General features: G+C 41.8%; 1 protein-coding gene across 15 annotated transcripts in view; it reads left to right on the top strand.

Moving 5' to 3' along the window:
* RBPMS (RNA binding protein, mRNA processing factor) overlaps positions 1–16,770 on the top strand; it is a 249,869-nt gene that overhangs the window by 27,479 nt on the left and 205,620 nt on the right. For all 15 annotated transcript variants that reach the window (XM_055567173.1, XM_055567170.1, XM_055567171.1 and 12 more), the window contains one exon: positions 8,626–8,665. In XM_055567173.1, coding sequence (XP_055423148.1) covers positions 8,626–8,665 — 40 coding nt within the window. The remainder of the gene's footprint in view (positions 1–8,625; positions 8,666–16,770) is intronic.

Below are 16,770 nucleotides of genomic sequence, written 5' to 3'. Positions count from 1 at the left end.
AATATTATAAAATATTTCTACACATATACTTTTTAGAAAAATAACATGTATGTGGGATAAAAATGGCTCTGAGAAGTCTTGTTATAGGGAAACCCTCTTAATGTTTAACCCAGAGTTCCTCAAATGAATTTGACCACAAAGCTTTTTTCTTGTTGTTGCCACAAAATACCAATAACATATCTTAGAACTAATGTTCTGAAGAACATGGTTGGAAAGTGCTGACCTGCCCATTTTCTAGATGAGGGAATTTTATCAATTGTTCAAGGTCACAGGGCTACTTAGCAATACTTGTTGTTGTTTAGTTGCTAAGTCATTTCTGACTCTTTTGCGACCCCATGGACTGTAGCCCGTCAGGCTCCTCTCTCCATGGGATTTCCCAGGCAAGAGTACTGGAGTGGGTTGCCATTTCCTTCTCCAGGAGATCTTCCCAACTCAGGGATCAAACCCCTGTCTCCTGCGCTGGCAGGCGGATTCCTTACTGCTGAGTCACCAGGGAAGCCATTTAGTAGTATGCTGCTGCTGCTGCTGCTGCCAAGTTGCTCCAGTCGTGTCCGACTCTGTGAGACCCCATAGATGGCAGCCCACCAGGCTCCCCCATCCCTGGTATTCTCCAGGCAAGAACACTGGAGTGGGTTGCCAGTTCCTTCTCCAATGCATGAAAGTGAAAAGTGAAAGGGAAGTCGCTCAGTCGTGTCCGACTCTTAGCGACCCCATAGACTGCAGCCTTCCATGTATTTATTTATTCAGGGCTTCCCAGGTAGCACTAGTGGTAAAGAACTCACCTGCCAATGCAGGAGTCGTAAGAGAAGCAGGTTTGATTCCTAGGTTGGGAAGATCCCTGAAGGAGGCCATGCAGTGTTCTTGCCTGGAGAATCCCATGGACAGAGGAGCCTGGCAGGCTATGGTCCATAGGGTTGCAAAGAGTCGGACACAACTGAAGTGACTTAGCATGCATTTATTTATTCTCCTGTCAATTTATATCTGAGATGATTCCTTCTCTTTTTATTTTGGTTGCTTTGGAACTGTGGTGTTGGAGAAGACCCTTGAGAGTCCCTTGGACTGCAAGGAGATCCAACCAGTCCGTCCTAAGGGAGATCAGTCCTGGGTGTTCATTGGAAGGACTGATGCTAAAGCTGAAACTCCAATACTTTGGCCACCTCGTGCGAAGAGTTGACTCATTGGAAAAGACTCTGATGCTGGGAGGGATTGGGGGCAGGAGGAGAAGGGGATGACAGAGGATGAGATGGCTGGATGGCATCACCAACTTGATTGACATGATTTTGAGTGAACTCCGGGAGTTGGTGATGGACATGCTGCGATTCATGGGGTCACAAAGAATCAGACATGACTGAGTGACTGAAATGAACTGAACTGAAGCAGTGTTGTATGAATTATCCTGCATGTACACACGTGTGTGAGCACATGTGCTAGTGTTTCTTTAGGCTATAACCTCAGAGAGAAGTTGATGAGTTATTAATATAAAATATACTACCTTCACTTTTACTGCTAAATTGCTTCAGTCGTGTCCGACTCTGTGTGACCCCATAGATGGCAGCCCACGAGGCTCCACCATGCCTGGGATTCTCCAGGCAAGAACACTGGAGTGGGTTGCCATTTCCTTCTCCAATGCATGAAAGTGAAAAGTGAAATCACTTTTACTAGATAATATGAAATAGTGTTCAGTTCACATCTTCACCAGTAGCATATGAGGATTTCCATTGTTCCACATCCTTGGCAGCAGTAACTTGGCAGATTTTTTTTCAAGTTTATATTATAGAAAATTTCAAACATAAACAAGAATTATAAGCATTCTTCAGCTTCAACACTTACTGACCCACAGCTGATCTTCCATGGGCCATCCTGGGGTATTTTAAAGCCAATTCCAGACATACTATCACTTTATTTGTAAACATTTCTGAATGTATCCTTAAAAAGATCCTACCTTTAAAAAACTGAGCTGAGACTACATGCAGTAAAGTACACAAATCTTAAGATTACAGCTCAGTAAATGAGTTTTCTCACATACCCACAACTACCACCCAGATCAACATCTAGAATGCTTTCAGTTCACCCAGAAGGTTTCTTTAAGAACCTTCCTAAGACCTAATAAAAGACCTTATAAAAACACAAGAACAAGACCACTATCATACTGAAAATTGGATAACAATTCTTTTAAAAAATATTTGTGTATTTTTGGCTGCCTTGGGTCTTAGTGGTGCAAGTGGAATCTTTGTTGTGGCACGTGGGCTTCTCTAGTTATGGTCGAGGGCTTAGTGGTCCCAGGGCATGTGGGATCTTAGTTCTCCAGTTCAGTTCAGTTGCTCAGTCGTGTCGGACTCTTTGGACCCCATGAACCGCAGCACACCAGGCCTCCCTGTCCATCACCAACTGCCAGAGTCCACCCAAATCCATGTCCATTGAGTCGGTGATGCTCTCCAACCATCTTATCATCTGTCGTTCCCTTCTCCTCCTGCCCTCAATCTTTCCCAGCATCAGGGTCTTTTCAAATGAGTCAGCTCTTGCATGAGGTAGCCAAAGTATTGGAGTTTCAGCTTTAGCATCAGTCCTTCCAATGAACACCCAGGACTGATCTCCTTTAGGATGGACTGGTTGGATCTCCTTGTAGTCCAAGGGACTCTCAAGAGTCTTCTCCAACACCACAGTTCAAAAGCATCAATTCTTTGGCACTCATCTTTCTTTGTAGTTCAACTCTCACATCCATACATGACCACTGGAAAAACCATTATCTTGACTAGACGGACTTTTGTTGGCAACATAATGTCTCTGCTTTTGAATATGCTATCTAGGTTGGTCATAACTTTCCTTCCAAGGAGTAAGCGTCTTTTAATTTCATGGCTGCAGTCACAATCTGCAGTGATTTTGGAGCCCAGAAAAATAAAGTCAACCACTGTTTCCCCGTCTATTTCCCATGAAGTGATGGGACTGGATGCCATGATCTTTGTTTTCTGAATGTTGAGCTTTAAGCCAACTTTTTCACTCTCCACTTTCACTTTCATCAAGAGGCTTTTGAGTTCCTCTTCACTTTCTGCCATAAGGGTGGTGTCATCTGCATGTCTGAGGTTATTGATATTTCTCCTGGAAATCTTGATTCCAGCTTGTGCTTCTTCCAGTCCAGCGTTTCTCATGATGTACTCTGCATATAAGTTAAATAAGCAGGGTTGATGTAAATATACAGCCTTGATGTACTCCTTTTCCTATTTGGAACCACTCTGTTGTTCCATGTCCAGTTCTAACTGTTGCTTCCTGACCTGCATACAAGTTTCTCAAGAGGCAGGTTAGGTGGTCTGGTATTCCCATCTCTTTCAGAGTTTTCCGCAGTTCTCCAAACTAGTTTCCAATTTCCTAGCTCTCCAACCAGGAATCAAACCCACGTGCCTTGAATTGAAAAGCAGATTCTTAACCATTGGACGACTAGAACAGTCCCACAATTTTCTAATATCATGAAATATCAAGTCAATGTTCAAGTTTCTTCTGCTTTTGTTTTATTTCATTAGTCCTATTAATTGTTTCTATTTCATTTATTTGTTTTTATTTTATTTCATGTTATTTCATTAATCTGCTCAAATCAGGATTGAAGTAAAAAACTACCCCTTTCTCCTTCTTGCAGTTTGTTTGATGAGCAAAACACGGAGTTTGTTCTGGAGCTTCCTGTGGTCTGAGTTTTGTTGGAGGCATTCTTGTGGTGCTGTTTCACAGGTTCCTCTGTTCCCTGTTTCCAGCAATGTGCTTGTTGCATCCTGAGACTGGATGAGATTCAGGATCAAATTTCTGGCAAGAGCATTCTGTAAGTGGTGGTATGTTCTTCCATTAGGAAGAAGGTTGTCTCTGTTTCTTGTTGGAAAGGCAGAAATCATTGATGATCATTGCTTAGTTCATTAATTCACTGGAGGCTGCAGACTTGTCAGATGCTATCATTCCCTTTTCATTTATTAGCTAGAATATTTCTTTAAAGAGAAACTTCTGCTTGCCATTTATTTGCTTAACCTGAGATGCATTTTGTATGAGAAATTGCCAAACTTTAAAATTTCTACCAATATAAAATAATATTGTGGTTTACATTTTCTATTTCCCTAATTACTAATGAGATTTTCATATATTTCATGATTTTCTTCTGCCAATTTCCCATTCTTTTCTTTTGCCCATTTCCCCCCATTGTACTATAGGTCTTCTTACTGGCTTTTGAATCGTTCACATATTTTGGATACTATTTCTTTGTTGGTTGAAAATATCTTCTTTTGGTTTGTGGCACTCTACTTTTGGCCTCTGAGGCTTTCCCCTTGCTTTGCTACCAGCTTGGGAAAACATTTTAAAAGACGTTCATTTTGCCATGTAAAAGGCACAGATATGTACACCACTAGAGGTATGTGTAAATAAACATGATGTTTACATGAAATATGCAGAAAGAGCAAACGGAATGGTCTGCCGCCTGCCATCCTCTCTCTATTCTGTGAATAAATGTGTTTGAGTAAGGTATAGCTCATTTGTAGAGAATTTAGACCACGAGAATAAAAGCTTCCTAATCAATGATACTGCTGCTGCTGCTGCTAAGTCGCTTCAGTTGTGTCTGACTCTGTGCAACCCCATAGATGGCAGCCCACCAGGCTCCCCCGTCCCTGGGATTCTGCAGGCAAGAATGCTGGAGTGGGTTGCCATTTCCTTCTCCAATGCAGGAAAGTGAAAAGTGAAAGTGAAATGGCTTAGTCATGTCTGACTCTTTGCGACCCCATGGACTGCAGCCCACCAGGCTCCTCTGTCCATGGGATTTTCCAGACAAGAGTACTGGAGTGGGTTGCCATTGCCTTCTCCATCAATGATCCTAGCTTATTCCAAAGAGGAACTTCCAGAGCTCATCTTCTGATATCCTTTTGCTGAAAAAGCTATCCTTTTGCTGAACTATGGTAGACCTGCTGAAGCAACTTCTTACTAAGCTACAGAAATGGGAGAGGAAATAAGCCTCCAGAGCCATCTTTTAAATTATTTGGGGGGGGCGGCTGTGCTGGGTGTTTGTTGTGGCATGTGGGCTTCTCTAGTTGTGGCCCACGGGCTTAGGTGTCCCAAGGCATATGGGATCTTGGTTCCTCGACCAAGATGGAACCTGTGTCTCCTGCACTGGACCTCTAAGGAAGTCCCTTGGGAATTTAATTTTAAAAATATTATGCAGATCCTAGCATGGAAGGCAGTTGGAGTTCACAGGAAGAAGGCAGCCAAGCAGGGTGACAGCCTGGCAGCCCTTAGAAGAGCGTGTACAGTGAAACTGAGCAATAGGTGAATTCATTGAGGGTAATGAGAGCCAGGTTACTCACTGATGGAGGAGGGAATTACAAATATAGAAAAGGAAAAAACTAGAATGAGCGTTGTATGTTGGATTGGGGTTACAGGGATTGATGTGAACTAATGGTATGGAATACAAATATGTAGAAATGAAGATATATATTTTATGTATATATATGTGTGTGTGCAAAAATCTAAGTGTGAGGGTGGCACTTTTATATATTCCCTTGCTCTGTCCATTAAGAGAACTAGTAGCAATGAGCACCTAATACCCAGATTTTGGTATCTAAATTCCTTTTCTCCACTAAAAGGGGTCCTTGTAGAAATGACTGATTCCAGGTCTGGGGCATGGGAAGTACAATTTGAGTCTATGATATCTTTTACCAGAATGTAACGAAGTGCGTATAGATGGATGGGATGTAACAAAGGGACACAGGAGTCAGTTTGAATGGGGCTCAAATCTGGGAAAATCTGAGCAACAAAATAAAGAAGAACAGGGACCTCCCTGCTGGTCCATTGGTTAAGGATCTGCCTTGCAATACAGGGGACTCAGATTCACTCCTTGGTCGGGGAACTAATATCCCTATGCCATGGAACAACTAAACTCTCATACCACAACCAGAGAGTCTGTGTGCCTCAGTGAAAGTTCCCACATGATACAACGAAGATTCTGCGTGCTGCAACTCAGACCCAGTGCAGCCAAATAAATAAATGTGTACCCTGTAGCCTGTCAGGCTTCTCTGTCCATGGGATTCTCCAGGCAAGAATACTAGAGTGGGTTGCCATTTCCTTCTCCAGAGGATCTTCCCAACCCAGGAATCAAACCCAGGTCTCCTGCATTGCAGGCAGTTTTTTTTTAACCAACTGAGCTACAAGGGAAGCCCTTAAATAAATAAATATTTAAAAACAAATAAATAAATAATGACAGTAACAGATTATATTCCATTGAATAGAATAGGAATCCACCAGTCCACACTACTTGTCAATAGACAAATGAGTAAACACACAGGGAGAAGGCCAACTAACAAGTTTAAAAAGAGTGGTTGAATTAGAAAATTACCACTTGTCAGTCATTATAATGATTTTTAACTGAGGCAGGAAACATCGACTGATGCTAAAACTGGAAGGTGAAAGTTGGATGAGAACAGGATATTCACACAGCCTCAAAGTTCCTTCCCAAAAAATAATGATTAATTATGAGGAAAAAGAGTAACCTTTCCATCAGACACTATTAACGTTATTTTCAGACCCTCTGACATGAGCTTCCTGATACGCAATAAGAAAAACACAGCATCACTTTTCTGATATCCCTGCCAAAGATGGATGATAATCTAATCATGAAAACAGAAAGCACCAGACACACCTAGTTGAAGGATATGCTACAAAATAACTGAGGAACTATTCTAGGTCAAAGGAAACTGAAGAGACATAACAAGACATATACACACACGACAGCATGTGACCCGGGATTGGATCCTTTTGCTTTAAAGGACATTATTGAGACAGATGGGGTTTCCCTGGTGGCTCAGATGGTAAAGAAGCTGCCTACAATGAGGGAGACCTGGCTTTGATCCCTGAGTCGGGAAGATCTCCTGGAGAAGGGATTAGCAACCCACTCCAGTATTCTTGCCTGGAGAATTCCCTGGACAGAGGAGCCTGGTAGGCTACAGACCGTGGGTTCACAAAGAGTCAGATATGACTGAGGGACTAACTCCTTCAGTTTCACACGTTTTCATTGAGACAGACAGTCCATGAAACTTGATGTTTCTGGGTGAATAGTATATGAGAATTCCTTGTACTGTTCTTGCCATTTTTTCTGTAAGTTTGAAATTGTTTCAAAATAAAAAGTAAAACACACACACATCATAAACCAGAATAAGTTCCAGATTTATAGTCAGATGTGGGAACAGGATGGAACACTTAGATACTCAAACGCTTCTTTGTGGTTAATGGAAGAAAGAGAACCCTTTAAATGAAAGGAGAAACAAAAAGGCTCATATGGCTGTAAATATCAATATGTCTTGCCTAGGTCTTTATGGAAAGTACTTCAGCAAATAACATTTGTATTAATTAGGAAAAATATAACAGAAATGGGCTTCCCAGGGGGCACAGTGGTAAAGAATCCTCCTGACAATGCAGGAGACGAAGGAGATGTGGGCTCAGTCTCTGGGTCAGGAAGATACCTGGGAGGAGGAAATGGCAACTCACTCCAGTATTCTTGCCTGGAAAATTCCATGGACAGAGAAGCCTGGCAGGCTACAGTCCATGGGGCTGCAAAGAGTCAGGCATGACTGAGCGATAGCACACACCCAGGTAAAAGAAATGATTGATCAAAAAATGAGGCAGACCTGTGTAGGTCAATGCGATTCTAGTCACTATCTCACAAACAACTACATAGTGAAAAGCAAGAGTTGAAAGTGAAGAAATCACATGCAGTTCAAAATCCAATAAAATATATAATACTGAGAAAAATAAAAAAGAAAGATAAATATATAGGACTGTGGGCCCAGCGCCAGAGGATATTCTCAGAATGGGCTTCAGACCTAAATTTTAACCATCTGGATTTTTTTTTTTTTTTTAAAGACTCATCCTACTCAACCTTTTCAAAAAGGATGAACCTTTTACTAGGAAGTCTGTATTGCCTCGTAAAGACCTGAGAAGCATGCCAAGTCCTTAGCTGAGTTAATCTCCAGAAAGCAGGCTCTTTTTTAGCATTGCAGAGTATATTGTATGGACTTGGCTTATGGCAAGCTTATTTCACGTGGTCATGTGTCAGCATACCAATCAGGAGCTGATGGACTGGCAATGTGCATCCTAACTTTGTACTTCTGTTAAAATAAAATATGGTATTGACTTTCCAGTGGTCTTGACTTCAGCTCTGAGAAGAAGGCAAGTCACCGTCACTAGCCGACTTTACAAATAAGGAGACCACATCGAAACGAGATGAGGCACCTTTCCCAAAGTTGATTCTTACAGGTGGCAGGACTTGGGCTTAACATAGATGCACTATTGCTAAATTTGCTTCGGTTTCCATGATACCAGGCTCATGCACAAAAATAAAAAATCAACAGTAAGCAGTAACTCTGTGATATCAAACAGTGGTTCATATGTTATGATGTACAGCTCAAAAAACTTATCCATTCAATTACAGCTAGTATGAATAACTCATTTGTAACTCATTTCTTTTTAAAAAAAAGTATTTTTAATTGGAGTATAGTGGCTTTATAATGTTGTGTTGGTTTCTGCTGTACAACAACATAAATCATCTGTAAGTATACGTATATCCCCTCCTTCTTGACCTCCCTCTCATCCATCCCCATCTCACTCCTCCAGGTTTTCATGGAGCCCTGAGCTGAGCTCGCTGGGATATGCGGTAGGTTCCCACTTGCTGTCTATTTCACACATGGAAGTGTATATATGTCAATGCTACTCTCTCAATTCGTCCCATCCTCTCCTTCCCCCAGTTTGCCCACAAGTTCGTTCTCTATGTCTGCATCTCTGTTTCTGCCCTGCAAATAGTTCATCAGTACCATTTTTCTAGGTTCCATATATATGCTTTAATATATGGTATTTTCTCTTTCTGACTTAATTTTTTGTATGACAGACTCTAGGTCCATCCACCACACTACAACGGATGCAATTCCATTCATTTTTATGGTTGAGTAATATTCCATTGTATGTATATACCACAACTTCTTTACCCATCCCTCCACTGATGGACATGTAGGTTCCTTCCATGTTCTGGCTATTGTAAATAGTGCTGCAATGAACACTGGAGTACATGTGTCTTTTTGAATTATGATTTTTTCTGGGTATATGGGCTTTCCCAGTGGCTCAGCGGTAAAGAATCTGCCTGCAACGCAGGAGCCAAAGGAGACATGGGTTAGATCCCTGGGTCAGAAAGATCCCCTGGAGGAGGGCATGGCAACCCACTCCAGTATTCTTGCCTGGAGAATCCCATGGACAGAGGAGTCTGGCAGGCTACAGTCCATAGGGTCACAAAGCGTCAGACACGACTAAAGCGACTTAGCATGCACGCACGCACGCACAAGAGTATATGCCTAGTAGTGGGACTGTGACCAAGCAATTTCTTTAGAATGTATTCAAGGGAAATAATCAGGCAATGTATGAAGACATTTCTGCATGGATATTCCTTATTTAATATTAAGAAATTGTCAACAACTTAAAGGTTCACTCATATACAAGTTGAACACCCATAGGGGCATTCTTCAAAGCTTAAAAAAAGATTAGATAGGAAAATCTAAAGTGTCTTAATACAGATAAATATTCATAACATGGTTAATTTAAAAAGCAGGTATAGAGTATTAGTATATAATAATAACTTTTAAATACACATTAAAATTGATTTAAAAAATAAATTTAAAGCAAACCAATTAAATAAATTGTTGAAACAAACTGTTTAAAAAATCTACTGGACCAAGGCGAATATATCCAGCCTCTAGTTTTTAACCTTTTCAGTCAGAGAATATCCATTTTACGTTTACAAGGATTAGTCATACATACATTTTAATATAGGTCACTTAGGGTAAAAATTATGGTAATGCTCAGGATTGCTGAGACCTTAAATTTATATACACGCACACACACACACATACACACATACACACAAAGATCTAGGTTTGCAACTTTTCAGCCACTGGTGTTTAAATTAGTCCTATTTCTTTGTCTTTTAAAAATTTATATACTTACTTTATATTTAAACTGATTTGATGAGGCTTTTTTTTGGGGTGGGCGCCAGGCTCCATGGCATGTGGGGGCTTCCCTGGTAGCTCAGCTGGTAAAGAATCCGCCTGCAATGTAGGAGACCTGGGTTCGAACCCTGGGTTGGGAAGACCCCCGGGAGAAGGGAATGACTACCTACTCCAGTTTTCTGGCCTGGAGAATTCCATGGACTGTATAGTCCAGGGGGTCACCAAGAGTCAGACACGACTTTCACTTTTGTGGCCTGTGACTTCTTAACTCCCTGACCAGGGATCGAACCCATGTCCCCTGCAGTGGAAGTGTATAGTCTTAACCATTAGACCGCCAACAAAGAAGTCCCAGTGAGGCTTTTTTCATTAGAAGAGAAATTAATTTCTGATATATAGGAAAACATGCTGTTTTTCTTTTTTATGCTGGATATTCCTAAAAAAGAGGAGAGAGACTTAAAATGTTAACAATAAAATGTGCAAAAAAAAAAAAAAAAGAGGAATCTGGGTATAAAATGCTTTCCTTTCAATCAATCCTCCAGGCTAGAGCCCCATTTTCACTCTCACTTCCAAGGTACCAGCTGCTCTCAAAGCTTTTGGGGATTCTTCAATGTAAGGCTGCTTCTCAATTTTCTCCCATCAGGCTTAGGATTTTATTTTCTTAGTTTCCCCCAATTTTATTGCTGTTGTTCTCTTTCATTTTCTTTATCCTTGTTAATTTACGTCTTAAATGGTAACAGCCACAGCAAGAAATCTTTTCCGTGTTTTTATTGGAGATTTTGGAACAGAGTGAACAGAAACGTGTAGGTTTCACCTGCCGTCTTAAACAATAAAATGTGACAATCCACATGAAGTCTGTAGCACCGTTCCCTGGCCAGTGCTTTTAGCTGGTATTATTTTTATTAGTGTGCTTGTTCCCCTTTTATATCTGACTGCTTGGTCTGCCTCTTTTCTGGCTAGTCTTTCTCCTTGTCCTCTCTTAGCATAGATGCTTCCTAAGATTCTACTCTTCAATCTCTTATTTTTTTTTTTAAGCTCACCTATGATTCCAATTCCGATGGCACCCAAATATACATATTAGCTCCTATCTCTTCTGGATTGCAGACCCATTTTCCAACCATCAGCGTGATCCTGACACTTGCAAACCTTATAACCTTATAACCTTGATGTTGAACTTGATGCTCATCTAACCATACAACCAACTCTTTCCTGACATCTGTTTTCTTTTTTTTCTTTCTGGAGTTGGCATCACTAAATCCTTGAAGCCTTGAAACCTGGCTTTTAGGTCAGATGCCTTATTCTTCCTTCGCTCCTACATTCAGTCATTTGTCACATCACATAGCTTTCATATTGGAAATGGCATTCACGTCCATCCTTTTTTCTCTGCTTGTCCATGGACCATTCACCATTCCTGTTTCCCATCTCCCACCTCACCTCACTCAAATCTATACAAGCCACTAACGATTTCTTTCTAAAGGGCAATTCTTTTTTTTTTTTTTTTTAATGTATTTCTATTTATTTATTTAATTTTTGGCCACACTGTGGGGCTTGTTGGCTTTTAGTTTTCCAACCAGGGATTGAACCCAGGCCCTTGTCAGTGAGAGCATGGAGTTTGAACCACTGAAGTGCCAGGGAAGTCCCTCAGGCAGTTCTTAACAATGACTAAATGAATGAAATCTTCAGCCTTATCCCTAATACTCACATATAAATTCTTTACATTCTCAACAAGTTAGAGTACGGTAGGCATTTACCATGTTTATTTTAGCATTTGACTTTTGACTGTTTATGAGTCTCTAAAAGGCCAGAGACATTTGCTAATTTATTAATTTCCTGAAGCACAAATTCAAATCACAGCTATAAAATTGGTTACAAAAAAAGAGTCACTTATCAAAAGCGTGCTTGCCAACTGCCCTGCAGCCACACCTCAATCTGGCTTTGTTGTTTTCTACTTATCATCATGTATTTAGCGAAATTTATTGAGGTTCTGAAGGCACTGCATATATTTTTTCAATTCCACTTTTCTTGTCGTGGAAAGGAAAAGTACACGTCAGAAATGGCATCTGCGATCTTCGCTGTTTTACAAATCTAACTCTTGGGTCGAGAGTTACCATACTGGCCCGTCCTTAAGAATGTCCAGTGCTTCCTGGTTTGCAGAGCTTGGCTTCCATTCTTCCCTGCTCCAGTGTGTTCATTGTCTATTGCTATATAAATAACCACCCCAAAAGCTAGTGGCTGAGAACAAGAATCATTTACCTGCCCACGAGCGAAGTGAAAGTCTCTCAGTCGTGTCTCTTTGTGACCCCATGGACTGTAGCCCTCCAGGCTCCTCTGTCCATGAGGTTTTCCAGGCAAGAATACTGGAGCGGGTTGCCATTTCCTTCTCCATGGGATCTTCCCAATCCAGGGATCAAACCCAGGTCTCCTGCATTGCAGGCAGATTCTTTACCATCTGAGCCACCAGGGAAGCCCTGCTCACAAGGGTATTTACAATTTGGGCCATTTCTAAGACCCACATGGGTCTACTCCATGTGGTGTCAGCCATGGCATCTCACTGGAGAGCATCCACCGCCAAGCCAGCTCACTCCGAAGGCTGGCTGCTGATGCTGGAAACTCAGACAAAGCTGAGTGGGGTTGAAGGAGCATGGCTAGGGCTTAAGTTTCCTCCACGTGGGCCTCTCCCGGTGACTGCTTGTGCTTTCTTATTACATGGAAGCTGGGTTTCAAAAGGGAGGGAACAGAAGATACCAGAATTTTTTTTTTTTTTAATTTATTGGAGTATAGTTGCTTTACAGTGTCGTGTTACTTTCTGCTCTACAACAAAGTGAATCATCCATACGTATACACATATCCCCTCCCTCGTGGACCTCCCACCCCACCCCCATTGCACCCCTCTAGGTCATCATAAAGCACGGAGCTGAAGTCCCTGTTCTATGCTATACAGCAGCTTCCCACTAGCTAGCTATTTTACACATGGCAGTGGATATATGTTGGACTTCCCAGTGGTAAAGAACCTGCCTGCCAATGGAAGAGACACAAGAGATGCAGGTTCAATCCCTGGTTTGGGAAGATCCCCTGGAAGAGGTCTTAGTTGCTCTAAGGTGTGTGGGTTCTCCCAGACCAGGGATTGAACCTGTGTCTTCCACATTGGCAAGCAGATTCTTTATCACTGAGCCACCAGGAAAACCCTACCCAGAAATTTTTTATGCCTGGGTGCAGAAATGTCAGACTGTCATTTCCTCCACATACTATTGCTTGAAGTAGAAATAGGCCTTTACCTCTGGATGGCAGGAGTGGTGTGTATGTACCAAAAAGTGATGTTATTTGGGGCCATGTTTTATTTTTTTTATTTGAACTCGAATGGCTCAGATGGTAAAGAATCTGCCTGCAATGCCAGAGACCCGGGCTTGATCCCTGGATAGGGAAGATTCCCTGGAGAAGGGAATGGCAACCCACTCTAGTATTCTTGCCCAGGAGAATCCCATGGACAGAGAAGCCTGGTGGCTACAGTCCATGGGGTTGCAAAGAGTCAGACACGACTGAGTGACTTTCACTTTCTCTGAAGATTAGCTAAGACCATCCGCCTTGTGGCCATAATATATTCTCCTCCCATATGAAAATATACTTGTCTCCTTCCCTAAAATATCAAAATATCTCATCACATTATCTACCAGTTCATAGTTTAGGATAAGGGTTGATCAAGTCACTATCAAGTCCATAGTGGCTTCCCTGGTGGTTCAGTAGGTAAAGAGTCCCCCTGCAATGCAGGAGACCTGGGTTCGATCCCTGGGTCAGAAGATCCCCTGGAGAAGGAAATAGCAACCCACTCCAGAATTCTCGCCTGGAGAATTTCATGAACAGAGGAGCCTGGGGAACTACAGTCCATGGGGTCACAAAGAGTTGGACACGACTAAGTGACTCACTTTTCAAGTCACAGACTGAGGGCCAAACCTCACCTGTGGGCTATTTTTGTACAGCCCTGAGATAAGAATGGTTTTTAGATTTATTCAGGGTCATAAAAAACAAAAACAAAGAATAATATGCAACAGGGATCACACATGTGACCTGCAAAGCCTAAAATATTTTCTATTTGGCTCTATGTGGGAAAAGTTTGCCAGTCCCTGGTCTAGAATATCAGTATCTAAGTCAGGTCCAAGTGCACACGTGGCTTCTTGGGTGTGTTCCTTAACTGTGGCTCCTCAGACACAATTTTTTTTTTTTGATCTGAAGATCAGTGGACTTAAGAGACAAAATATCTGTCTCTCACATTTGTTGTTGTTCAGTTGGTTAATTGTGTCGTACTTTGTGACCCCTGGACTACAGCACGCCAGGCTTCCCTGTTTTCACTGTCTCCCTGAGTTTGCTCAAACTCCTGTCCATTGAGTCGGTAATGCCATCCAACCATCTCATTCTCTGTCACCCTCTTCTCCTCCTGCCCTCAATCTTTCCCAGCATCAGCGTCTTTTCCAGTGAGTCAGCTCTTTTTATCAGGTGGCCAATGAATATTCAAGGTTGATTTCCTTTAGGATTGACTGGTTTGAACTCCTTGCTGTCCAAGGGACTCTCAAGAGTCTTCTCCAACACTACAGTTCAAAAGCATCAGTTCTTCAGCACTCAGTCTTCTTTATGGTCTAGCTTTCATATCCATACATGACTACTGGGTAAACCATAGCTTGACTAGATGGACCTTTATTGGCAAAGTAATGTCTCTGCTTTTTAATAGCTATCTAGGTTTGTCATAGCTATTCTTCCAAGGAGCAAGCATCATTTACTTTCATGGCTGCAGTCACTGTCCGAGGTGATTTTGGGGCCCAAGAAAATAAAGTCTGTCACTATTTCCATTGTTTCCCCATCTATTTGCCATGAAGTGATGGGACCAGATGCTCTGATCTTACTCTTTTGAATGTTGAGTTTTAAGCCAGCTTTTTCATGCTCCTCCTTTACTTCCATCAAGAGGCTCTTTAGTTCCTCTTCGCTTTCTGCCATAAGGGTGGTGTCATCTGCATATCTGAGGTTATTGATATTTCCTCCAGCAATCTTGAGTCCAGTTTGTGCTTCATCCAGCCTGGCATTTCGCATGATGTTTTCTGCAGAGAAGTTAAATAAACAGGGTGGCAATATACAGCCTTGCCATACTCCTTTCCCAATTTGGAACCAGTCTGTTGTTACATGTCTGGTTCTAATTGTTGCTTCTTGACCTGCACACAGGTTTCTCAGGAGGCAGGTAAGGTGGTCTGATATTCCCTTCTCTTGAAGAATTTTCCACAGCTTGTTGTGATCCGCACAGTCAAAGGGCTTTAGTGTAGTCAATGAAGCAGAAGAGGATGTTTTTCTGGAATTCTCTTGCTTTTTCTATGATCCAACGGATGTTGACAATTTGATCTCTGGTTCCTCTGCCTTTTCTAAATCCAGCTTGTACATCTGCAAGTTCTCGGTTCACGTACTATTGAAGCCTAGCTTGAAGGATTTGAGCATTACTTTGTTAGCATGTGAGATGAGCACAATTGTCTCTCACATACCCAACACCTAATGGTAAGGTAGGGACAGAAACCCCATAACAAATACTCCCATTTAAAAAGGGAAGAATATGAGAGGGAGGTGGATACTGGTCCCTAGCAATTCTGAAACCCATCTGGTCAAATGATATCACTTCCTTAATTATGCTCACTCCTGATCTTTAGAAGTAATTCTCAATGACTCTTTCATGCATGTTGAGTTATCTTCCATTTTGGAAACAGTTCATCATTTCAAATAAATAGTTTCCTCAGCCTGTCTATAATACTGAAGGTCCAGAGACCTCTTTTCAATATGAATAGTTTCTATTTCAGTGCAAGCTATTAAAGTTACAATCATCTCTCTTAGGCAAAAACCGTATTCATATTTTTTATCAAGACAGGCCCTTCTCAGGGACTTCCCTGGCAGTCCAGTGGTTAAGACCCCATACTTCTAAGATCCCACAAGGTGCAGGCAAAAAAAGAAAAGAAAGACCCCTCTCTACTTTCTCTGCCTTTGTACACTATTAAGGGACAACATCATTTAGATCCCCAGAAGCCCTGCTCTATAGTTGAAAGGATCTATAAGGTACTACCTTAAATTTTTCTGAGATATTCTCTTCTTGTATAACAATTAACTCCAACATTTAATGGATTCAAACTGTTATATTTCACACTTTCTGTTGGTTAGGAATCCAGGCTCTGCTTAGCCAGGTCCTCTGCCTTAAGGTCTCTCAAAGGTTGTAAACCAAGATGTCAGCCAGGGCTATGATCTTGTCAACCTGATCTGTGTCAGTTTCCAATAATAAGATAACATAGACTAGTGGTTTAAACTTTTTTTTTTTTCTTATAGTTTTGGAGGTTGGGAAGTCCAAGATCAAGGTTCCAGACAATTTAGCTTTTGATGAGGGCCCTCCTCATGGCTTGCAGATGACCATCTGTATACTCATAGAGCAGAGGGGCCAGAAGCTCTGGTGTCTCTTCTTATCAGGGCACTAATCTGATCATACAGGCTCCTCCCTTGTGACCTCATCTAAACCTAATTACCTCCCAAAGGCTGTACATCCTAATACCATCACACTGGGGATTCAGTTCAGTTCAGTTCAGTTCAGTTGCTCAGTCATGTCCGACTCTTTGCAACTCCATGGACTGCAGCACGCCAGGCCTCCCTGTCCTTCACCAACTCCTGGAGTTTACTCAAACTCATGTTCATTGAGTCAGTGATGCCATCCAACCATCGCATCCTCTGTCGTCCCCTTTTCCTCCTGCCTTCAATCTTT

Source organism: Bubalus kerabau, chromosome 2 (genome assembly GCF_029407905.1).
Source record: "Bubalus kerabau isolate K-KA32 ecotype Philippines breed swamp buffalo chromosome 2, PCC_UOA_SB_1v2, whole genome shotgun sequence".
Classification (NCBI taxonomy): Eukaryota; Metazoa; Chordata; class Mammalia; order Artiodactyla; family Bovidae; genus Bubalus; species Bubalus kerabau.
The sequence above is the reverse complement of the archived record's forward strand: the minus strand, read 5'-3'. Positions and strand labels throughout refer to the sequence as shown.